This window comes from Lygodium microphyllum, unplaced genomic scaffold, assembly GCF_053477565.2.
Source record: "Lygodium microphyllum isolate KBCC unplaced genomic scaffold, Lygodium_microphyllum_v1.1.10 scaffold_57, whole genome shotgun sequence".
Classification (NCBI taxonomy): Eukaryota; Viridiplantae; Streptophyta; class Polypodiopsida; order Schizaeales; family Lygodiaceae; genus Lygodium; species Lygodium microphyllum.
Genome location: NW_028229540.1, coordinates 169,046 through 194,078, shown reverse-complemented (window position 1 = coordinate 194,078; position 25,033 = coordinate 169,046). Strand labels below are relative to the sequence as shown.

The 25,033-nt window shown below is 45.9% G+C and overlaps 1 protein-coding gene across 1 annotated transcript; it reads left to right on the top strand.

The window, feature by feature from the left end:
* The first annotated feature begins 931 nt into the window (after positions 1-931).
* LOC148008860 (ABC transporter I family member 11, chloroplastic-like) lies at positions 932-24,189 on the top strand. The gene is made up of 9 exons (XM_087673977.1): positions 932-1,462; positions 1,542-1,621; positions 1,816-1,867; positions 2,004-2,125; positions 20,800-20,914; positions 21,634-21,720; positions 22,584-22,632; positions 22,738-22,822; positions 23,597-24,189. The coding sequence occupies exons 1-9, from the start codon at positions 1,319-1,321 to the stop codon at positions 23,676-23,678; spliced, it is 816 nt and encodes a 271-aa protein (XP_087530103.1). The 5' UTR covers positions 932-1,318; the 3' UTR covers positions 23,679-24,189.
* The last annotated feature ends 844 nt before the right edge of the window (positions 24,190-25,033 follow it).

Sequence of the window (25,033 nt, the reverse complement as noted above, 5' to 3'; positions counted from 1 at the left end):
CTACCATGAGGGACTAACTTATATAATATTAACAACTTTACTTATTTGAGGGGTGTAAGGCGACTTAAGTCTCTAAGTTTCAAGAGCACAATCTTAACACCCTAGAAGGAGAGTAGAGGGGTTTAAGTGACATATTGAAGAGTAAACTCAAACCTACACTTTTTTGGCTTATGGGAAGTTAGAATGTATTATCATTGAAGTAGAGATGCTAATCTTGTAATCTAGAGAACTTTGCTCTTGCTCTGAGTGAAAAGTACATTCAATGAATCTAGATCCAACAATTTTGTCATATAATATAATTGAAGGATATCCCAAGTCTAAATCGCATCATACACGACATGCTTAGAGCACTTCCAAAGCTTTACAAAATTGAAAGGTTAATGATAGTCTTTAAATCCAAGAACTTATAAAGTGCACCTCCTAAAAAGGAAGTATCGTGTTTCACCATTAGAGCTCACACTCAAGCTAGTTTTTGGATGGTGGAGGAGGATGCACATGGTGATCACACACACACACACACACACATGTTTTCATTAACCTTTCCTTCCAGATGTTCCTAGTGCTTGCCTTTTCAAATTGAGATATCCAAAGCATAGTTGACATTGCTAGGTAGATCCTTTGCTTCTTTTAGATCATTTGTCCCTTGAAATTTCTAGTTTCTTTTTAAATGTTTCCCTCAAACATTTCAATTTCTTTTCAAATGTTGCGCTCTAAATAAGGATACTTTGAAACCTTGGAGAAGAGAGGTAGGATGGGAGACGATGATTATACTCCGAAGGCATGACACCTATGTGCTTGAAAGCTCAGTTCTTGCAATCTCACATACTGTTAGCTTCACTAAAACGAGCTACCACCAGTCAAAGTGTCTAGCGATAGCTTGTGGGTATACACTTCTCTTATGAGCTAATGTCTACGATGGCCATGGCACTCCTTATGCAAGAACTCGTTGCAATAAAGTGTTTTATTGGGTGAGGGTTGGGGTGATCTTTTCTTAAGTCCCGTGTTCCCTGAGCTCCTAAATGGGGCGCATAGTGCCTATCCCTGCGAGCATAATGCTGGTCTCTTGGAGCCCTCGACGATCGAAGGGAGTGGAAATGGAGCCTAATCTGACGAAACCAGCAGCTTAAGAGCGAGCTTGCACAACCTGGTTGCCCATTCCGAACTCTCAGAGCGGTAGGATCTTCTACACTAACTTTGTAAGCTTGGAGAGGGAAGACGGAAACCAACCAAAGAGTGTAAGCAAGCTTGGACAGAAGAAGAGATAGCGATGTGATATGCTTCCAAGTAATGTTAGTATCTCTGGGCGCGGAGAGGAAAGATGGAAGCTGCATTGTTAACCCCTTCGGTCTCCCATCCCTGTGTTTTCCCTCACCGTGTTCCTGTGCCCCGCCCTTTCTGCCTCAAATTGGCCACCTCAAGAAGCTTGCTTCGCATCGTCAACAATTCCTCGGACTTCCTTCAGGTCTGATTGCCTTGCGACCCTCTGTTTTCTAATAAGCCACAATACGTTGGTTTCGTGCCATCATTCCATTGATTATCAGGTTGAAGGGGTCTGCTACCGTCCCCCAGGCACGACAGTGAATCTGCTTGACCGTGTCTCCTTTAGCCTTCCAGAGAAAAGGTTTGTAAATTTTACTTCTGATTTCACTCCTAGCCAATTGCAGTTTTTGTTTCTACAGAATCTTCCATTAGCACAAGACGTCGAAGGTTTTGGACAGCTTAATCTGGATGAGGTTTTTTACTTGTTAGGACTCGGGATAACAAACTGAATTTCCAAATCTCTGAATTCCATATATGTTTGCGTATGATGTGCAGCTTAGGCTTGATCTTTGGCCGTAGCGGGAGTGGAAAAACGACTCTGCTCCAGGTGTGCCTCTGTCCAGACTTGTTATGTGTTCGCGCACATGTGATTGTCCGCAATATATTTTTCCTAATTGGAATCTTGCACGCTTAAGCGATCATTCTAGTTAAATTCTGAACATGAAAACATTTGAATTGTTTAGGTTCTTGCGGGCTTAGCCAAGCCAAGTGAAGGGTCCATAATCATAAACAAACAAGAAGGATACATAAACAACATTGGATTGGCTCCTGGGAGCACTGGCATAGTGTTTCAATTTCCTGAAAGGTATGCTGCAGTTCTCAAATGTGCAACCTTGGCTCCTTTATCTTAAACGAGGGTACAATTCCCTTTCTTAATGAGTTTCTTTCGAAATTTTTGGTGACCTCTTAGAAGGGATGGTGTTGGGGTACTTGTATTGTGCTCTTGTAAGAGTGTTTGTAAGTTGCTGCTAGGCCTTAATCTTGTCATGAAATTAGTTTTCAATATGCCTCCTCTCTACAGCCAGCATACAACCGAATTCTCAGCCTGATAATGCGGGGGATGCCCATGCCTCTTAGAAGGGATGGTGCTGGGGTATTTGTATTGCACTCTTGTAAGAGTGTTCGTATAGTTGCTGCTAGGCCTTAATCTTGTCATGAAATTAGTTTGCAATATGCCTTCTGTCTACAGCCAGCATACAACCGAATTCTCAGCCTGATAATGCGGGGGATGGCAACATGGGAGCAAGGAAGTAGGATCGTTGGCATGCTTTTAAGCTGCCTCAGAATTAGTCTAAAGTGAATATCAGACTATGGGCTTTTCTTTTGGTGGGGGAGAACGGGGAGTTTCTCTTGTACAGCCAAAAAGAAGTGTAGATAAAACTTATTCCAAATGTGAAACTAGAAAGTTTTCTGACGGGAAAAGTGGCTTAAAAAGTTCTATAGAAAAGCATCTAGTGTGTGACCACTCTTTTCATCCTAAAGCATATCCTGCACCCTTGCATGTGCCATCAGAATCCATCTTGTTGCTAGAATAATGTGGAGCAATGGAATAAAGGAATAAGAACACATGAATTCAGAATTAAGGAACTCGAGAAATGGAATCTATATACCAAAGTACGAGAGTGTCTATAAAGGCACAAGCTGTGGTCAACTAGCAAAGTTCCCAATCTCCCTCTCTCCAGCAGGGTGTAGTGTGCATGTATCGCATGATTGTGAGACGGAGGAAAGGCAGCCTTTATATAGGCTGAAATATTATAGAGAACAATAAATAGATTGGCTAGCATTTAATGAGGCCATTAATGTAGGTTGGCCGTGTCAGAAGTGGAGCAGCGGTGGAAGCATAAACATGTGCTGAAATAAACTGCTGAAACACAAGACAAAAAGAGAAAAGAACACGATACAGATGAGAACTCAGATGTATGCACGGGAAATGGAATCCATATATCTGAACACGAGACAGTCGCATACAACAGTGAGTCACTGGCTGCGTGGGCACTGGCACTGGCACTGGTACTGGCTCCTCTCTCCACAGAGTCTGCAGATGGTGAAGATGATGATGATGATAATGACTGAGGAGGAGCACTGAGTATAAATAGGCTGAAAAAGTGGGGAGCAATAATGCTGGTCGGACAGCATTAATGCTGGCCGACTGGCGCATAAAAATGCTCCACTGGCATAAAATGCCACAACAGAAAATACCTAAAATACCTAATAAAAATGCCCAGCCCAGATCAAGCTCAGACTCACACATGAGCTGACAAATACTTTGCGAACAGGCCGACCATAATTATGGCACTTGCTCAGAAATGAAATGTACTTGAATAGTATGCCCATACAACCACATCGCCAACACCCTCTCTCAAATCATTTGTAATGAGTACAAGAAATCATACAATGACGAAAGACACACCATAGTAGTATAGTATAAACAAGAAGACCATCACTAGGGCCATAGATACCCAATTTGTGGTTGTTAAAGCCACACCAAGTTGCTTTAGAAAGACACTAATGTCGATGTCAATCATACCAATCCTTGATTATAGAGAGTAGGAATGGTTGAATCTTGATGCCTGTCATGAACTAGCTTTGGATTAAGCATATCACAACTAAGGCTTCCTTGCCTTTGGCCAAACTATCGAAGTGTCACCTCATGTGGAAAGTTGAAATAGATTGGGAGAAAAGATTACTCGTCATACCTTCTTTTTGAAGGAGGGGACAACTGCTCCTGTTCCTGGAGAAAGGAGGCTCTTGCCTCGTGCAAAAACAGCATATTCCACACAGCTGTACCTGAATCAGAAGAAAAGCCCTTGATTCTGCAGCATAACCGTACTGTCAGGGAGAGAGAGAGAGAGTAGGAAGCAAACTCAGCCCTCTGTGCATCATAGACAAGGTAGACCAGCTCTCAAGAGCTCTCCATCTGCAGCAATCCATTTCCCTTTTACAAAATGAGCCCCCCATGCATTGAAACTCGTTTTTGTGTTGTCCTCTCTCTCTCTTTTGGGAATTTATGCCCAAATTGTGACACATGGCATACATGTAACAATTTTCTTGTTTAAACATTTCGGTCTAAAATTCTCCATCCTCGGTTCAAAATTTGACCTCGGCACAGACCAGAGGATTAATCCTCGTACAAAAACGAAGTTAATGACGCGAACAGATTCTGAGGTCCAAAAATAGTAACTCCCTAAATTTTAGGAGTTGCTTCCATTGCATCCCCACTAGTCTTCTGACCATCTTTGGAGACTATGGCTACATCCAAATTTACAATGTAGCTCAACTGAAAGTGAATTTCCACTGATGACCCCACATGGACTAATCTCTTGGAGATTTGACCATCTTCACTTTGAACTAGTCTCTTCCAGGCTAGTTCTTCAACACACTTGTCCATATACACTTTCACAAGTCTCTTCCAGGCTTGTCAATCTACAGTGCCATCAGTCTCTTTCAGACTTGTACTGGACCTTAACTGTCCAGTCTTGACTCACTAGACATTCCCGTTTGTTTCACATGCTGGCCATGCAACTCAGGCGTTTAGATTTCAAAAGGGATCCTTCCAAAAAGAAAAACCAAATAAAGTATGTAATAAAGAAATCAACAAAAAGGTAATAGTTGTCACAGTCTTGTGATACTAAGAATGCCATGTTTTATGCATGTATCAAACACATAGATATTCAATACCACTTCATTCGACATGTCTTGGATAATGGTCTTGTCATACTGACTAAGGTCAAAACCCAAGATAACCCTGTAGATGTTTTCACTAAGAGTCTTGCAAAGACTCAGCATGAGCATTGCATCCGATTAGTGGGAGTTGGCTAGCTTAAATGTACCACTTCAGGCTTTAAGTGGGAGGTTGTTGGGTGTAAAGTTGCTTCGGGTGTAAAGTCCCTTAATCTCTGTGTATAAACTTACACAGATGTGAACACACTCTTATTTGTATCCCAACATATAAATACATTCTATTCTTTGTGTACCGAGATGAGTTGGTACACTCATCTTGGGATTCTCTCACTCACACTCAACACTGTTGTTGCTTCACTTCTGTCTTGCATTCTCATTGTGCACACATCCCAACACCTCTAGGTATGCAACGCATGATGCAAGGGGGGGCACATTTGGTTGATATTACAAAAGTAGATGACTGTGATGAGCATGCATTTATGAGTTGACTGTTGGATGATGATGCGCCTTCTTCCTTGGAAGAAGCTCAATAAGATGTACATTGGATGTATGCCATGCAGGATGAGTTAAACTCCATTGCCACTAACTCTACATGGGATCTTTTGGATTTACCACTTGGTAAGAAGGCCATTGGCACAAAATAGGTTTTGAAACTCAAACACAAAGCTGATTGTACTATTGATAGATACAAAGTATGATTTGTAGGAAACGCTATGTGCAAAAGAAGGGCATAGATTATGCGGAAACTTTTGCTCCTACATCTTGTATGAATACAGTGAGGTGTGATTACTATGGCTGCAAATTATGGTTGGAAAGTATATTAGTTGGACATTAAGACAACATTCTTGAATGGGGCTTTACATGAGGATGTTTATGTGTCACAACCTTCAAGGTTTGTGGTTAAAGGGAAAGAGCACATGGTATGCAAGTTGCATAAGGCTCTCTATGATCTCAAATAGGCTCCTCATGCATGGTACTCTAAAATTGATGCTTATTTGGCTAGCAAAGGGTTCAAAAATAATCCAACTGCTCCCACTCTATACATTAAGGATGAAGGGGGGGACTTGTTGATTATCATTCTTTATGTAGATGATATACTGCTATGGTAGCAAATGCTATGTGCAGAAGAAGGGCATAGATTATGAGGAAACTTTTGCTTCTACATCTTGTACGAGTACAGTGAGATGTGTGATTACTATGGCTGCAAATTATGGTTGGAAAGTATATCAGTTGGACATTAAGACATCATTCTTGAATGGGGCTTTACATGAGGATGTTTATGTGTTACAACCTCCAAGGTTTGTCGTTAAATGGAAAGAGCACATGGTATGCAAGCTGCATAAGGCTCTTTATGATCTCAAATAGGCTCCTCATGCATGATACTCTAAAATTGATGCTTATTTGGCTAGGAAAGGGTTTAAAAATAGTCCAATTGCTCCCACTCTATACATTAAGAATGAAGGGGGGGACTTGCTGATTATCATTCTTTATGTAGATATCATACTGCTCACTAGACCTATAGAGGGAGAAATTGTAGATTTTAAGGCTGAATTAAATTATGCATTTGCTGTGTCATGTAGGGGCTGTCTACACTATTATTTGGGGATTCAATTTATCCAAAATCAGCATGGTATCATCATGTCACAGTCACAGTAAGTGGATAAGCTATTACATAGGTTTAATATGCAAGATTGCAAACCTATGTGCACTCCTATGAAGCTAGGCTTAAAGTTGTCTATGCATGACGGTGAAGAGATGTTTGATGTTACAATATATAGCCAAGTTGTCGGTTGACTTATTTATCTTTGTAGCACACACCCTGACATTTAGTATGAAGTATCTTAGGTGATTAGGTATATGCACAGTCCACGGACTATATATTTGTAAGCTGTTAAGTGGATCTTCAAATATTTGAAAGGTACTTAATCACATGCATTATTATTTCTGAGGGGGAGAGGAGACTTGCATCTGCAAGCTTATAGTGATTCAAATTAGGTTGGTGATGCAGACACTAGGCAGTCTACCAGTGGATAGATATCTTTCTAGGCCATTCATGCATTTCATGGTTGAGCAAGAAAGGGCCTACAATGCCTACCTCATGTTGCGAGGTTGAGTACAAGGTAGCCTTTACCGCAATAGTGGAATGTGTATGGATATGTAGATTGTTGGCTAATCTATAGATTTCTTTGGAGAGTCCTACATCCATTCTTTTTGATATTCAGAGTGCTATTGTAGTGGCACGGAACCGTGTGTTTCCTGCTTGCACGAAACACATTGAAGTACATTACCATTATGTTAGAGAGAGAGGCTATGCAAGAGAGATCAATTTGATATATGCCCCTACATAAGAGAATGTTACAAACATTTTCATCAAAGCACTTTCTTGTGAGAAGTTTGAGGCTTTTTAAATGTCTTTGAACTTGCTACTCTTTGGTGATTGATATTCCTATACTTGTATCACATTGGCACTAAAGGGGGGTGTTAGAATTTGCCAATTCTATAGGCAGTGCCCAATGTTTTAGTTAGTTGGTTTGTAGTGTGAACGCAACCACTTCAATAAGTTGTGCCACCACTTCTAGAGTTAAATGAACTCTAGAAAAGTTAGGGATAGATCTAACTTAAGACCTATTGTACTTTCACTCTATCATTTCAGCACTTGCATCTTTTGAGTGTGGGACTGCTGAACACTCTTGCTCATTGTCTTGTGATCTACTCTCTTTCTCTCTTCCTCCATTTCCAATAAAAAGAATAGGTATTGTCAACATTGTTAAAAGGCTGGCCATTCGACGATGAGTGTCAATCAAAGGCAAGAGGCACATAGCCAAAATCAAAGGCTTGTGCCCAATGAACACTCTTGCTCATTGTCTTGTGCTCTACTCTCTTTCTCTCTTCCTCCATTTCCAATAAAAAGAATAGGTATTGTCTGTGAGAGTGCGCAACGGAAGAAGAACACGAACACACAGGAGAGGAGAGAGAAAGCAGAGAATGAAGGAAGAAAGTCTGCACTGACTGAGATGAATGTTGAATACACTGAAATGGACAGAGCAGTCCCTGCACGCAGCCCGGAGCGTCAGTGAGGGGACCAGGACAGACTGGAAGCAATGGCAGCACCAATGCCGGAGACGGAGATGACGGAGGCAGTGCTGAACCTGCAGAGCACAATGCTGGAATGACTGGGGGGGCTGCTATATATAGCCCCCAGGCCAGAAAACTGGCCGACCTGCCAAATCTGGCCGACCTGGCCAGATTTGGCATGGCCAGATTTGGCCGACCAGCCAGATCTGGCCGACTTCTGGCCGACCTGCCCAGAAAATGGGCCGACTGCAGAAAAACAGCCCAGTTTGGGCTGTATGACACCCACAGGCTGCTGGCTAACCAGGACAGCCACTAAAATGATTGATAGAGCTCCTCTGTCTCCTGTCAGACTCTGACAAGAGCTCACAACCAGGAGATGACAGGCTGAGAATGATAAAGAGCAGGCTAACACCCCCTCTCAACTCCTGGGAGAGTCTGAAGACCCAAGAACCGCATGTGATGAAGCAAAGAAGCCTGAGGCAAAGGCTTCGTAAAGAGATCAGCTGCATTGGCTGCCGTAGGACAATAGACCACCACCAGCTCCGAATCCACGATCCGCTCTCGAACATAGTGATACTGAACCTCAATGTGCTTCGTGCGAGCATGAAACACCGGGTTCTTGGCTAGAGCAAGAGCACTCTGGTTATCCACGCGCAGCTCCGTAGGTCCGGTCTGGGAAAAGCCAATCTCCGCGAGTAAGCGACGAAGCCAAACTGCCTCCATAGCGGTCGAACATAGGGCCCGATATTCGGCCTCTGTAGAAGAAAGTGCCACAGTAGGTTGCTTCTTGCTGCTCCAAGAGACAGCACCGGATCCAAGGGTGAAAGCATAACCGGTAGTGGATCGTCTCGAATCCACATCACCTGCCCAATCAGAATCACTCCATCCAGAAAGGGTAATCCCATCTCCATACATGATCCCGAAGGATCGAGTCCCCTGTAAATAGCGAAGAACCCGCAAGGCTGCCTGCCAGTGATTGTGGGTAGGAGTCTGCATAAAAGAAGACAATAAAGCCACCACAAAGGAGATATCCGGCCGAGTGTGAAGCCGCCAGATAAGAGAGCCGATAAGGCACCTGTAATGGGTGGGATCAGTAAGGGGAATTCCAGCTGTCAAAAGCTTGGACTCGGGGTCCATGGGGCATGAGATAGGCCGATACTCAGCCATATCAAACTCCAAAAGAAACTCGGAGATGTACCTGTGCTGCGAGATAAAAATGCCCTGTGCCATCTGATAGATCTCCAGGCCTAGAAAGAAGTGAAGGATCCCTAGATCCGTCATGTCAAACTCCTGCTGAAGAATGGACCGTGTATGCTCCACCTGCTGAGTGTCGCTCCCTGTAATGATAAGATCATCCACATACAAGATAAGGAACACTGAAAGAGAATCCACAACCCGTAAGTAGAGGTTGGGATCATAAGCGGAGCGCGCAAAGCCACTCTGTAGAAAGAAGCAGTCAATCCGCTGGTACCAAGCACGAGGAGCTTGCTTCAAGCCATAAAGAGCCTTCCACAGCCTGTAGACATGATCCTCCTTTCCTTGCACAAGAAAACCAGGAGGCTGTGAAACATAAATCTCCTCCTCAAGAACGCCATTCAGAAAAGCAGACTTGACGTCCATTTGATAGACAGGCCAACGGTGGTGAGCAGCAAGAGCCAAAAGAACTCGTATGGTGGACATCCTGGCTGTAGGAGCAAAAGTCTCGAAGTAGTCCAAGCCTGCACGCTGTGCAAAACCCTTGGGAACAAGCCTAGCCTTATGCTTGTCCAAGGAGTCATCTGTAAGATACTTGGTCTTAAAGACCCATTTCACACCAATCACCTTCCGTTTTGCGGGACGCGGAACAAGCTCCCACGCATGGTTTCGCTCGATGGAATCGAGCTCGGCCTCCACAGCCTGTCTCCAAATATCCTATGCAAGAGCCTCCTCCAGAGTGGAAGGCTCGGAATCCTGAAGAATCTGTGACATAAGAGCATAGTTCACACATAGTGAACTGTCCCGCTGGGTCTGTAAACGTGCTGATCGATGTGGACCTGTGGAAGAAGCAGGAAAGTGAGTAACACCTGAATCCTGCACGAGCCGGCGATACCATAAAGGAATCCTGAGAGACTCATGCTGCTGTGAGGGAGACCGGGGGGTCTCTGGAACCTGCAAAGCACCCAAATCGGAGAGGGACTCCCCCTCACCGAGTGAAGGTGAGATCCTCCGCATGTGAAGAAGGCTGTGTATCCCGTGAAGATCCCGAAGTGGCGGTAGTAGAGCTCGTAGAAGACGGAGTCACATCCACTAAAGGGGAAAGGGAAGCCGAAGGAGGAGGAATGGGGGGGTGCTAAGAGGCATCCTGGAAGGAAGTGAAGGGAGAGAAGGTGGGGGGGAGGGGGGTCAGTCGATGACGAAGAAACATCTGTAATGGAACCATCAATCGGATCCTCAGAGGCCGAAGCCTCATCAAAGATCACATCCCTGCTCACCTCAACCTTCCGCGTCGTCGGGTCGTAGAGCCGATATCCCTTCGTGGTCGTACTATAACCAACAAAGATAAGCTTTCTCGACTTAGAGTCGAACTTCGTCTTCCTCTTCTTCTTGTCCACATGGACAAAAGCATCGCACCCAAAGATGTGAAAATGGGACTCGGAAGGCTTCTTCCCAAAGAAAGCCTCATACGGAGTCATGTCATGTAACGCCGAAGTCGGAGAGCGGTTGCGAATATGCACCGCTGTAGCCACCGCCTCACCCCAAAGGAAATGAGGAAGACTCCTATGCTCCAGCATAGATCGGGCCATCTCAATCATGGTCCAATTCGCATGCTCCACCACACCATTCTCTGATGGTGTGTTCGGATGGGAATACTCCACCCGAATACCATGATCCCTGCAGAACTGAGAGAAAAGGTGAGAAGTGAACTTGCCACCGTGATTAGCTCGAACGCCACGAACCTTGGAAGTTGTTTGGGTCTCCACAAACACCTGCCACTCACAGAAACGGGAGTACGCCTCGCTCTTGTACTCCAAGAAATAAGGCCACACATAACGACTAAAGTCGTCCACAATCAGCATCAAATACTTGGCCTTCCCAAGGGAGGCCGTGCCCATAGGTCCGCAAAGGTCTGTGTGAACCAACTCAAGCGGAGAGGTAGCCCTCCTAGAAGCAACCTGCGGGTGAGGCTGCCGGTGCTGCTTGCCCCTCAAGCAGCTAGGGCACAAAGTGTGAAGAGGAGGGAAATCAGGAAGTCCCTCCGCCATCTTCCTCCTAGAAGCCCGGCGAAGAGAATCGAGGTTCAAATGACCATACCGAGCATGCCAAAGTAGCCCAAGCTCACGGGAAGTCCGCGCAGCCAAGGCTGTGAGCGTATAAAGCCCACCCTTCTGTGTACCTGTCCAAAGAGCATCACCTGTAGAAGCATCCTCCACTGTGACTGCATCTTGTGTAAAAATGACTCGGGTACCTAACTGAGTAAGGCCATGCACAGATAATAGGTTAAAACCCAAATCAGGGACATAGAGAACTTTGGCGGAGGAAGACCGCCTGTTAGAAAACATAGGTAAAGTCCCCACGCCTCGAACAGGAACTGTAGAATTGTCACCAATGGTGACTGTACCCCATCTGGAACGAAGATCCTGAAGCCAATCCTGACGGAAGGTCATATGTGAAGATGCTCCACTGTCGACGAGCCAAGGCTTCTCCTGTGTGGTAGAAGCTAGGGCAGTGTCCTCCTCAACAAAGACATGCACAAACGTAGATTCTGTTGTGGCTGGGGCCGCCTTCGAGTCCATCTCCTTAGGCTTCAAATGGGCTCTGCCAACACTTCTCCTCGGGATGAGTGCCCTTTCCACAATGGGGACACTTGGGCTTCTTCTCCTTCGCATCCTTCTTGTCCTTGGCCTTCTCCTTCTTTTGTTTCTTCTTCTTGCCGCCACCTGTGGCGGCCGTAAATGCCTTGGTGGAGCCACTGGCTCCCACCTCTTTGAGTCGCTCGTCATGCTCCAAGACAAGCGGGGAAAGCTCCTCCCATAGGAGTGTCTCACGGGTCCTCGAAGTGATGAGACTGGTGTAGAAGACATCATAACGGGGTGATGGCAGCTGAGTCAACAGAATCATGGCCATATCCTCAGACGATATCAGACGACCAAGAGAGGCTAGTTCGCCTCGCATATCCTCCATCTTCGTGATGTGCTCCTTCATGGAAGGAGAACCATCAAGACTGAGCATCCGCAACTTCTTCTCCAGGGAAATCTTGTGGGCAAATGTCTTGTGCTGATACAAAGACGCAAGCTTCGTCCACACTTCCGCCGCGGTCTGTAACCTGTGAACATGTACAAGAACAGAATCATGGAGACTCATAAAAAGAAAGGAACGGGCTCGAGAGTTGAGCCTATCCCATAAGGCTGCACGGTCCATAGAGGTGCCATCGGATGAATCCACGGGGGGATGGTCGATGGGTGAAGAAACAAGCTCCCAAAGGTCAAAGGTATCGAGGATGCAGGCCACCTTGTATGACCATAGGGAGTAGTTGGAACCATCCAACTTATCTTCCTTCGGAAAGGAAGGGAGAATTGGCACCTGAATAGAGGGAATCAAAGAAGGCATCCGCACATCTGAAGCAGTCTTCACGGAAGAAACCTTCGCGGTAGATGGAACCCTCTGAGATGCATGGACTGAAGAAGGACGAGTGCGAGGAGGTTCTTCCCAATGTCGAACCTCACGATAATCCCGCCTCCGCTCAGAGGAATGATGAGAAAGAAGTTCATCCTCTGAGTCTTCAAAGCCTGAAAACTGGTAAGACATCTTCCAATTTGCAAAATACCAAAGAAAGTTGTGCCGCTGTCGAAATAGGACCAGCAATGTGGTCACCAACCACCAAGACGCAGGCAGAGAGTGCCTACAAACACCTGGATCTGCAAAACACAAAGATAACTGATGTCGATCACCAGGAAAGAGACCACCAGCACCAGGAAAGAAGTCGCCAGCAGGAATGTGCCGCCTGGAGTGAAAGCGACCAGCAGGACAGCAAAACGCAGCCTGTAGGGAGGTCGCCCAGCAGAAAGAGGGACAGCCTGGTGGTAAACGCAGGATTTCTGCGTTGCTGGTTGACGTGGCAGCCTCTGCAGACAGCTTGGGCAGCAAAACGCAGGCTGAAAGGCCTCCTGTAGAAGTCGCCTGGCAGTTGATGATCAGTTGGCAGCAGCAGTAGGGTATCTCACTCCTGAGGGTATGTCCTCCGTGCTCTCAATCAGGCGATGATACCATGTGAGAGTGCGCAACGGAAGAAGAACACAAACACAGAGGAGAGGAGAGAGAAAGCAGAGAATGAAGGAAGAAAGTCTGCACTGACTGAGATGAATGCTGAATACACTGAAATGGACAGAGCAGTCCCTGCACGCAGCCCGGAGCGTCAGTGAGGGGACCAGGACAGACTGGAAGCAATGGCAGCACCAATGCCGGAGACGGAGATGACGGAGGCAGTGCTGAACCTGCAGAGCACAATGCTGGAATGACTGGGGGGGCTGCTATATATAGCCCCCAGGCCAGAAAACTGGCCGACCTGCCAAATCTGGCCAACCTGGCCAGATTTGGCCGACCAGCCAGATCTGGCCGACTTCTGGCCGACCTGCCCAGAAAATGGGCCAACTGCAGAAAAACAGCCCAGTTTGGGCTGTATGACACCCACAGGCTGCTGGCTAACCAGGACAGCCACTAAAATGACTAACAGAGCTCCTCTGTCTCCTGTCAGACTCTGATAGGAGCTCACAACCAGGAGATGACAGACTGAGAATGATAAAGAGCAGGCTAACATTGTCAACATTGTTAAAAGGCTGGCCATTCGACGATGAATGTCAATCAAAGGCAAGAGGCACATAGCCAAAATCAAAGGCTTAGACCCTCACCCCTTAGTTGGGCAATCCCTAGCAGGGGAGGTAAGGTGGTGGCAACCAAAATCAGGGTAGTGGCGTGGTTAGACCCACATTGCCAGTGGTCAGCCATCACAATTGACTTCATTCTCACCGTGTAAGGGCTTGTTTGATTGGTTTGTTGAGGTTTCCCTTGTCTCTTCATAAACATCCAAGGATTCAAGTCTCATTCACATCTGCGATTTCTCTCTTGATGAGGTGACTATAGAGACCAAGGCCTAGTCTTCATAAGCGAGTAGTTCCTCTCCAAGCTACACATCACATGACCCCCATCTAGGATATTTTTCATCTTTGCTTGGGTGCTGTTGGTACATAAGGACTCTCTTTATTAGTTATCTCACATACGGATGGTTGACATGTCAGAGATCATAGCCTGTCTTGGAGGGCAGTCGGACCAGCAGCAGCAGTCGGACCTGCAGCAGTCGGACTGCCACGTGGCAATCCGACTGCCTGCAGCGGATTTATTCCAGGCTGCGCCCTATTTCTGGCGCCCCATTCCAGGCAGTTTTTCGGCTATATATTGCCGACGTTTCCAGCAGCCTGGCGATTTTTCTCTGTCGCAGATTACAGACCGGTGCCGTGCAGATTTCTGTCTCTGTTCGCAGATTTTAGACAGCAGACAATGCAGACTGCAGCAGACTTCGAGGTGGACAGCAGGTCGCATCGTCGAGGTGGAGACACGCAGTCCAGCGCACTGCGCCCGTGTATATCTTTGTATTCAGCATTCTTTATACAGCAGATCTTCATTGTACACTGTCTCTTTCTCTCCCTTCTCTCTCTGCGTTCTCTCTCTCTCAGTCCTACGCTTCTGCACCGCTGCACTCTGACATGGTATCAGAGCAGTGTTTGAGGGCTGACTGAGCGCAGAATCAACCTGAAGAGGAGTTTCCATCGCGACACAAATTTGCGTTTTTTGCGTTTAAGGGCAGACAGGAGGGCTGCGCCTTGGAACAAGGCTGAAACGAGTGTGGGCGCACAGGAAAGGAGTACAGGTGGTGGATTTGCTGCTGTTTACTGCTGTTTGACGTGGAGAAAGTTTGAGTTTTCAACCTAAAAGTGCAGGTTTTGCTTTTTCATCGCCTCCGGCGGGTGAAGAAGCTTCGGAACGCGGAAGAGCCTTAGCAGGCTGAGTTTACTCAGTCAGAGGGGGCTGCTTTTGCGTTTGAGAAGGCATTATAGGTGAAGATGTCTACAGAGATGGACTTGGAGTTCCAGGCGATTATGGACCGGAAGGTGCCTGTCTTACCGGCTCCTCCTACAGATCAGAAGCTCGACGGCGACAACTACCGCATTTGGCGCGTTATGATGTTGGCCATTCTTGAGTCCTATGATTTGGCGGAGTTGGTACAAGAAGATATTGATCGGCCTTCGGTAAGAGATGAGTCCAAACTCTCTTCCGATGCTCGTGCGGAGTTGGCCAGGGCCCAGTCTCATTGGGACAAACTGAATGCCAGGATTCGATCCTTTCTCTTTCTATCATGCACTACAGCCGTGATCGCTCACATCGAGCACTTGACGGTGGCTCGTGAGATATGGCTGGAGCTTGATCAAATGTACAATCGGATGACCCTGATGAAGAGGGTTTCTTTGGAGGTACAGATGCGGATCTTGTCCATCAATAAGTCTTCTTCGCTAAGGGAACACATTAACAAGCTAAGGCAGCTACAGATGCAGGTTCAGAATGCGGGGAAGCCGATTCCTCCGAAGACATGGCGATTACACTATTGTCCCAGTTGCCGCCACGATTCGGTACATTTTACTCTGCCCTTATTGCTTCGGGGCGAGAGTCTACTCTTCGGTGGGAAGAGTTGGTTCCTATGGTCTTGGACCAAGAGGAACAGTTAAAGGGACAGAATGCTTCCAAGACGGAGGCGTTGACGGGTCAAGCCTCTCAGAAGAAGGGGAAGGACCAAAAGAAGAAGAAGGGGGATAACAAGTCCAAGAAGGACAAGGAGAAGGACAAGGACAAAGACTCCACATGTCATATTTGTGGAAAGACTGGCCATTGGAAGAAGGATTGCCCTGACAAAGACTCGAAGGACACCAAGAAGAAGGAAACCAAGGATTCTGGAGCGGTGGCCGCACCCTCATTAGCTGCATTTCTACATCTAGTTGTCATTGAGGACGCTTCACCGAATGCTTCTGATGCTGCGATGACGGCTCCCCAAGCTCGAGAGTGGATTGTTGATAGTGGTGCCTCACGGCACATGACTCCTTCATCAGATGGTGTTGCCCAGCTACGCCCTTCACGTGGGCAGGTTCTCATTGGAGATAGCTCTTCAGTTTCTATTGTAGGTCGGGGTAAGATGCAGCTTATTCCGGATGGACGAGGTGGCACCCATACCTCAGAGGTTTTGCATGTACCAGGATTAGGGTACCATCTCCTTTCAGTTCATAAGATTTGCTCCCTTGGTCTTTTGGTGGAGTTTGACAGTTTTACTGTGCGAGTCCTTGATCGTGAATCGAGGAAGGTTCTATCATCTGGATATGAGGAGAACGGCATTTACAAACTGAAGTCTTCCACTGCCCTCTCTACTCTTCTTCTTGCCTCACAGTCACAGTCTGAATTATGGCATGCTAGGTTTGGTCACCTGAACTATGACTATCTTTGGAAGGCGTCACGGGGACAGCTTGTTCGAGGGTTGCCGGATATAGTGGTGAGCCAGCAGCCTTGTGTCTCCTGCATACGGGGGAAGCAGCATAGAGATGCCATTCCCCACACAGCTTCGCGGCGGTCTACTTCACCGATGGAGTTAGTGTCTACGGATCTATGCGGCCCTATGAGGAATGAGTCCTTGCGTGGGAGCTCGTACTTCATGTTGATCGTGGATGACTATAGCAGGATGACATGGGCCTATTTTTTGGCACTAAAGTCAGAAGCTTTCTCGCACTTCAAGGATTGGCTTCTCTTTGAGGAGAACCGATCAGGCCGGAAGTTGAAGACCTTGCGATCCGACAAGGGAGGTGAATTTGTGTCTAATGAATTTGCTCGGTTTTGTGCAGATAGAGGAATTCACCAGGAGTTTGCCAATACCAATACTCCTCAAGAAAATGGTATTCTAGAACGGAAAAACCGCAGTGTGATCGAGATGGCGCGCACCATGATGGAGCACCAACAGACCCCTCAGGTTCTGTGGGCCGAGGCTGTGGCTACTGCAGTCCACATCCTTAATCGATCCCCTACTTCTGCCGTGGAAGGGATGACTCCATTTGAGGCTTATTTTGGGACGAAGCCAGATGTTTCTTACTTTCGGGTCTTTGGGTGTGATGCCTATGTTCACATTCCCAAGGCTCACCGTGACAAATTTGAAGCGGCTTCCCGCAAACAGGTATTTGTTGGCTACAGCTCCCAGTCCCAAGGCTACCGACTGTATGATCCCGTCAAGCGGGATGTATATACTAGCCGTGATGTGCGGTTTGTGGAGGTTCCGGTTACTTCAATGGGTAAGGAGCATCTCGTTCTTGGAGATCCAGGGGAGAGTTTGGCTCCTTCTACAGTTCCACTGGAGCCTGTGCCTTTTGATTATGATTCTGTTTCTGACACAGAGTCTACTGTTCCACCGGACCCTTCTGAGGAGTTATCCCCGGTGGACATTCCAGAGTCTTCTACTGATGGAGAACGACGAGGGGAGGTTCGGCCTCCTCCTCGCTGGGCCCGTGACACACTCCGTGATTCAGGGATCGAGGGGGTTCCTGAGGAGTGGGGACCGCAGGATGGTCCGCGGCGGTCCCGGCGGCACCAGGCGCATTCTTCCGAGCTTGTTTGCTCCAATTATTGTTTGATGTCCCGTGTTATGCAGGATCGAGAGCCCACCTCCGTGAAGGAGGCTTTACAGTCCGCCCCATGGAAGAAAGCTATGGAAGCTGAGTTGGAGGCTATTGAGAGGAATGACACTTGGTCGCTTGTGCCACGCCCCCCGAAGAAGAAGGTGATTGGAGTCAAGTGGGTCTTCAAGACCAAATATCTCAGTGATGGTACTTTGGATAAGCACAAGGCTCGCCTTGTTGCTAAGGGTTTTGCCCAGCGCCCAGGTATTGACTGTCATGACACCTTTGCCCCTACAGCTCGTATGGCAACCATTAGAGCTGTTCTTGCTCTGGCTGGCCATAGGAGATGGCCTGTTTATCAGCTGGATGTGAAGTCGGCCTTCCTGAATGGTGATTTGAAGGAGGAGATCTACGTTGAGCAGCCTCCTGGCTTTGGTTCTTCAGATGGGACAGTCTACAGGTTGAAGAAGGCCCTGTATGGCCTCAAGCAAGCCCCGCGAGCTTGGAATGAGAAGATTGATTCGTTCCTCCAGTCTCAGTTGGGATATCGGCGGTCCAAGGCCGATCCGCAGTTGTATGTTCACACTTCCGAGGATGGTTGTGTGCTGTTTGTATTATATGTTGATGATTTGATTGTCACAGGTGATGATGCACAGCAGGTCCAGGAGACAAAGTCAGCTTTACATCAGACGTTCGAGATGACGGATTTGGGGCTACTCCATTTCTTTTTAGGACATGAGATTTATCAGTCTCAGAGGGGGATTTTTCTCTCCCAACAGAGATATGTACAGGAGCTCTTGGTGTCTTTTGAGATGGAAGATTGCCGGGCCCTCTCTATTCCTATGGATCCGAACTGGAAGGCCACTTCCCATTCAGCTTCTCCTTTGGCGGATGCGTCCCGCTATCGACAGTTGATAGGGTCTTTGATTTGGCTTCTCAACACCAGGGTTGATCTATGTTTTGCTGTTGGGCTCTTGGCAGGGTTCATGAGTGAACCTAAGACGGTGCATTGGCAGGCTGCTCAGAGGATACTTCGGTATCTGAGGGGGACGTCTGATTTGGGGATTCATTACCCCGCAGGGACAGATGGGTCAGATCTTGTACTTGCAGGTTGGAGCGACTCGGATTGGGCCGGTGACGTGGACCACAGGCGGTCTACAACAGGTTACTGCTTTACTTTGGGTGCAGGTGTTATTTCATGGAGTAGCAAGAAGCAGCCCACGGTAGCCCTTTCGTCTACTGAGGCGGAGTATCGGGCCGCGTCTTCCACCACATGCGAGGTTGTGTGGCTTCGGAGATTGTTGGAGGAGCTTGGGTGCCCCCAGACTCGTCCTACATTGCTGCGATGTGACAATGAGAGTTGCATTGCCTTGGCGAGGAACCTTGTTTTTCATGCCCGGACGAAGCACATTGAGATTCAGTACCATTTCATCCGAGAAAAGCTTCTGGATGAGACCATCACTGTGGAGTATTGCAAGACGGAGGACAATCTTGCAGATTTGTTTACGAAGGCGCTTCCTCAGGCTCTACTTCGGCAACATTCCAGATCCCTCAGGCTTCTGCCCTGTCCAGGCTCTGAGAGGGGGTGTCAGAGATCATAGCCTGTCTTGGAGGGCAGTCGGACCAGCAGCAGCAGTCGGACCAGCAGCAGTCGGACTGTGCAGTCGGACTGCCACGTGGCGATCCGACTGCCTGCAGCGGATTTATTCCAGGCTGCGCCCTATTTCTGGCGCCCCATTCCAGGCAGTTTTTCGGCTATATATTGCCGACGTTTCCAGCAGTCTGGCGATTCTTCTCTGTCGCAGATTACAGACCGGTGCCGTGCAGATTTCTGTCTCTGTTCGCAGATTTCAGACAGCAGACAGTGCAGACTGCAGCAGACTTCGAGGTGGACAGCAGGTCGCATCGTCGAGGTGGAGACACGCAGTCCAGCGCACTGCGCCCGTGTATATCTTTGTATTCAGCATTCTTTATACAGCAGATCTTCATTGTACACTGTCTCTTTCTCTCCCTTCTCTCTCTGCGTTCTCTCTCTCTCAGTCCTACGCTTCCGCACCGCTGCACTCTGACATGACAGCCTTCCATGCCTGAAACTATCTAGGGATGTTCGTAAAGCTTGTTGACTAGAAAAATAGCACCGTACTCCATTCCCTCAGTAGTCTAGGATCCAATATGGACACAAGATACGGCACAAACTATATCCATGAACATATAGGGAATGGACATCAAACTCACCTCCCAACTAGAGGCAACAAGCTCACCCCAGAGCCTAGGAGCTAGTAGGTTGTAGCATATTGGGTCACGACCATGTTCCAAGAGCTGGTGTCCCATACTAGCAGCCCACACTATTCCAGTGTACAAATGTGTCGGCCTTTGGGCCAAGAGACCAAGAGTGGTGATCACACAATAATGTGCGCAATAGTGCCTTTGAGTCCTATAAATAGGACTCAGCTTCCCTAACTTTGAAAGTTAAAGTGCTTTCAATGCATTCACACTAAGTCACTTCATGACCATTGTGCCCAATGCTACTAGTGCTTTGATGAGAGAGAGAGAGAGAGAGAGAGAGGTTCAAGGCTAGTCTTTGGTCACACCATGGCAGCGAGCTCTCACGTTGTCAAACACATGTATGATCACCCTCTAGTCTTACTATAACATTCCTCTAGCTCATGTCCAGCAGAACCCAAACAGCCAGTAAGAGTTCTCACTGGTCAATACATCAGACCCACTACGTGTATGTCTTCTGTAATTACAGTAAGTTGTCTCGGTTCGCATGATCCTTGGATAGCAAAACTTGCAATGCTTTTAATGCAATAAATGATGAAGAGCAAACAGCTATACAATCTAAATACTGTTCCACTTTGTGAGTTAAGCTCGTTGAGGTGCAAGGTGAAGATAGCCAGCAATTCTTGTTACACACGATTTTTATCTTTTTTTTAGTGTGCAACCTTGTGATTGCACTTAATGGTACTTAAGATAAGGCATTTAGTTTGTGCTTTTAACTGAGTAAAGTTCTCTCTCTCACATTGTGCTTTGTGTGTGCATTTAGATATTTTTTAGGTGATTCCATCTTAGAGGAGTTAACATTTGGATGGCCTACACGATCTCAAGATCCTAGCATCTCACAACAGCTATTTCTGCAGCTGCACCAAGTCGTATTTGCGGTATGGTTGTGTTTCTTAAATATTTTCTCTCACATTACAATTAATTTGACTACCTGAGATATATATACATATATGTATATATAAATAGAAGTTTTGCTTTATGTTGTGCTCTAGGAGACTGTATAATGTTGTGTGGTTAATAGTTATTCACGACATGCCCAAGTGAAAGGAGCTGCATGGGCTGCTGCCACCATGATGTGCAGTAATTGGGAGCTAAGAAGGGGAGGGTGAGGGGAAAGAAGATGGGGACTCAGATCGGTTTCTCTCTATGTACATTCTGTTATGGCTTAGGATCCAAGATTCTGGCACTTTCAATTTGAGTCAGATGGTATGGCATGATAGACCTCCTGATTGGTTATTTGCTTAGGCCTTGTAATAGAATTTATTTTTGTGCTATATTTGCTATATCTTAGAAATCCTTTATAGGGCTAATCTTGTACTTTGCCTTCGGATAATTCATTCTGAGGGAGCTTTATATGTATAATTACTCTATTCTCTGAAGAAACAAAATCTCATCAGTAGGAGGGCGAATTGTCTTTTATGCCTTTTGATCCCTTGTGACACAAATTTGTCTTGAAAACCACTAAAGGCGTTATTCTCTATTTTTATGTGAGGTTGATACTGTGATTGCTTGCAAGTCTTTCATGTTACGAATTGTTGCTCTTGCTGGAACTTTTATTGCAGTTCTTTATTGAGTCTTTAATCTGTGGTGATTGCAGGTGGGTTTAACTGGAATACCATGGGATGCCAACCCTCGCTCTCTAAGTGATGGTTACAAGCGGCGCCTTGCTTTGGCAGTTCAGCTGGTAAGACTTCATGACAAGATGTTCTCAAACATCACCATAAGACTGCATGTTCTCATGTTTGCACTTTTTGGTCAGTTCTTAACTGTAAGGAAAGTGTGTGGGGTCAATAGCTTATAAACCAATTGGTAAAGGTCTTTCAGGTTGAAGGAAACATCCTGAGCTTGAAGTTTGCCTGTGTCATGATCAAGCTAATAGCTCAATTGCTTAAGATGTTTGATGCTTGAAGGAAAGGTCTTGAATGCAATTGCTGCTGATAAATGTCAAAATGTTAAAAACAATCGTATATTCAAGCCTTTGTGGAGCCCCTGAATCTCAATGAGGAACTAACCCAAGTGTCATTGATCTGGCGACTCCATGACTAGTCTAAGGGAGATGTCTTCTCTAAATAGTGTAAGGGTATTTTGACCAGACACTGCCATAGGCTCTGCATCTGCATATGTAGTGCTCCTCACTCTCCACCTCCTAGTACAGTCTACAAATCCTCTCTGCTCTAGGGATGTGGGCTGCTTGCCCTGTCTTGATCTCCAGCTGGTGAGAAGAGACCCTGAGCTGGCCAATGCCTCCTTGCTTCTCTCGTGGCAGAGAGAGAGAGAGAGAGAGAGAGAGAGAGAGAGTCTCTTAGCAGTCCATATGGCCCCTTGTATATCTGAACACTTTTTTAATCCAACACCCTGTGGGGAGGGAGGGAAGGGGGCCGTGGGGGGTGGGGGGGGGGGGGGGGAGACAGAGAGTGTGTGTGTGTACATCTGGATATTTTTTCATTCAACAACCTTCACAAGGAAAAGCAAGGAAGAGAGAGAGAGTTCCTGTTGATCTTGTGTATGTTCCAGGAGCAATAATTTGTGTTGGTTTTCTTTGAGTAGGTGCGAAAGCCAAACTTGCTGCTATTAGATGAGCCTCTTGCTGGATTAGGTGAATTGTTTCTTCAATGAGCCTACCTTTTGGGTACTTTGGTTCTGTTTGAAGAGATCTTTTATTTTATGTAAGATTCTTAACATAATCAAATTTTTGTTGCAGACTGGAAAGCCAGAATTGACGTTGTGAGGATACTTGCAACCTTAAAGAAGGAAATAACACTGCTGGTTGTTAGCCACGATTTGAAGTAAGTTGTTGTTGTGTGTGTGTGTGGTGTTTTTATATATATATATATATATATATATATATATATATATATATATATATATATATATATATATATATATATATATATATATATATATATTTGTATGTATGTATGTATGTATAGTGTTACGGATCCCCCTCCGTCCCGGTTACGCGTGTCACGCTGTGGACCATCTCAATACATCATGCCAACTCAATACGGCACTACAACACGACTCGGCATAGCACATCATGGCTCCCCCTTCAGGCCAGGAACCCAACTTGACACGGCATGATATCGCATCATGGCATAGCGCCGATGCGTCACGACAGTCCGCCTTTAGCGAAACCAACCCCCCCCCACAAAAAAAACAGGCAGGGAGTTCACCAGGTCACTTGAACTTTTCTGGTGCTCACGCAAGGAGGCACCCTCCAAACCCTTCACTGTAGCACAACACCCCACTCACTTCTCACCCCACAAAATGGCAATCCATCCCCCTCACAACTCGCTGTATGCACTCACCATCCCCACTCTGATAATCCGGGTGGAAGGCCTGAGCTATATATATATATTGGGGGTGGGGGGGGGGGGGGTTTGGTGCCACTAAATGTTTTTTGGTCTGTGTAGACCTTGTGTTTAATCTTTGTCGGCGAAGTTTTTTCTATGTAGGACTAACCATCAATCTTTGTTGTTAAAATTCGTTCTTCTGGCTGCTTTTATTTTATGATCTTTGTGTAGATATTCTGTTATTAAGGAGTTTTTTCGTTTGCACAGAGAACTATCACCTTTGGTGGATAGAGCTTGGCGTATGGAGCTTGGTGGTCGCTTGTGGCCAGACACCACCCCGTTACAGTAGCTAGAATTGCCAGCATTGATACTTATCCTTCAGTGCTGGAAGATTGTTGACACAAGCCATTGCTTGAAGGGTTAGCAACATAGAGGAACTTTACTTTCCAAAGAAAAACCAAATTATTCACAGAGTCAATCCAAGAGATCCCTAAAAGCAAAGCTTGTGACATGTGTGCAGTACTAACAATTGGTTCAAGAGTCAACGGAGTCAAGAGGTGCCCAATCCCATTTTCTTGGGTGAGAGGCAAATGGCCCAAAACCACATGGGGCCTCTTGACCTTTTCATTATGTGTGATACACTTGGTTAAATGATGTTTTGCAAGGCAAAACCATGTAAAAGGTTCAAGATTGCAGGGATTCAAGACAGTTATTACATAACTTGGTCAGTGTATGCAACTGACAAAATTATAGCAACATATGATTTGTTTGTGGTGTAATCATGTGTTGATGTTGTGCTTCTGATATTTCTAAGCACGATTTTTTCTCCTGAACAGACTAGATTTATTTTGCTACTGAAATAGATTTTGTGATAGTCTATTTGTTGTAAGTAAATGGGTTTTTTACAACAAATAGATTTTGTGGTCGTCTGTTAGTCTCAAGTAAATGGGTTATGAATGTATGCCTCAAGAGAAGGTAGCCCACAGTTTGATACTTTGTAGTCTTCAAAGGGAAAAATAAAGAGACTAGGGTTTTCAGCCAAAAGAGTACTTAGCAAAATCGTTGTGATGACATTTAATGCTTTGCAATTTGAGACCATTATTGTAGTTTTTTGATTTGAGTTATATGGAGAAAGAAGTCAAATCACAAAATTTGATAGCCGGGCTTGCAAGTAGATGAAGAGGCTAGCTCCTTCTGTAATTTGACGTTGCTAAAGTGCTTACAATGGTAAGACCTTGTGCCTTTGTTGGCTTAAAATCCATGATTCCATAATGGAGGATGTACAATAAAACATCCACTAGACAAAGTTGATATTATGTTGGTCTTCACAAATGGCATTTTGTACATTGTTACATAAATCTTACCATAAAATTATTTATAAGACTTTTCAAAGGCTATGATGTTAGTTCACAAAGAAGTGGCCTCTTATCTCTATTGATTTTTATAACGCTACACTAGTGTTCAGGGAATGAGTTTATGAAAACTAATATAGAAACTTTTAATTGAAATATTTGGTGGGTGCTTGAGGTGAGTGTTAAGGAGTTAAAAGAGTCATTGCTTTCGGAGCACATGCTTGGATTGTAGAGCCTTCATGCTTTGAACTACAATGTGGGAAGGTAGAACTGTAAGTCCACTACATCTTGCTACTAGTGTTATATTCTTTGTTTTTATGGGTTAGGAAAAAGGATACATGGTTAATTTAGA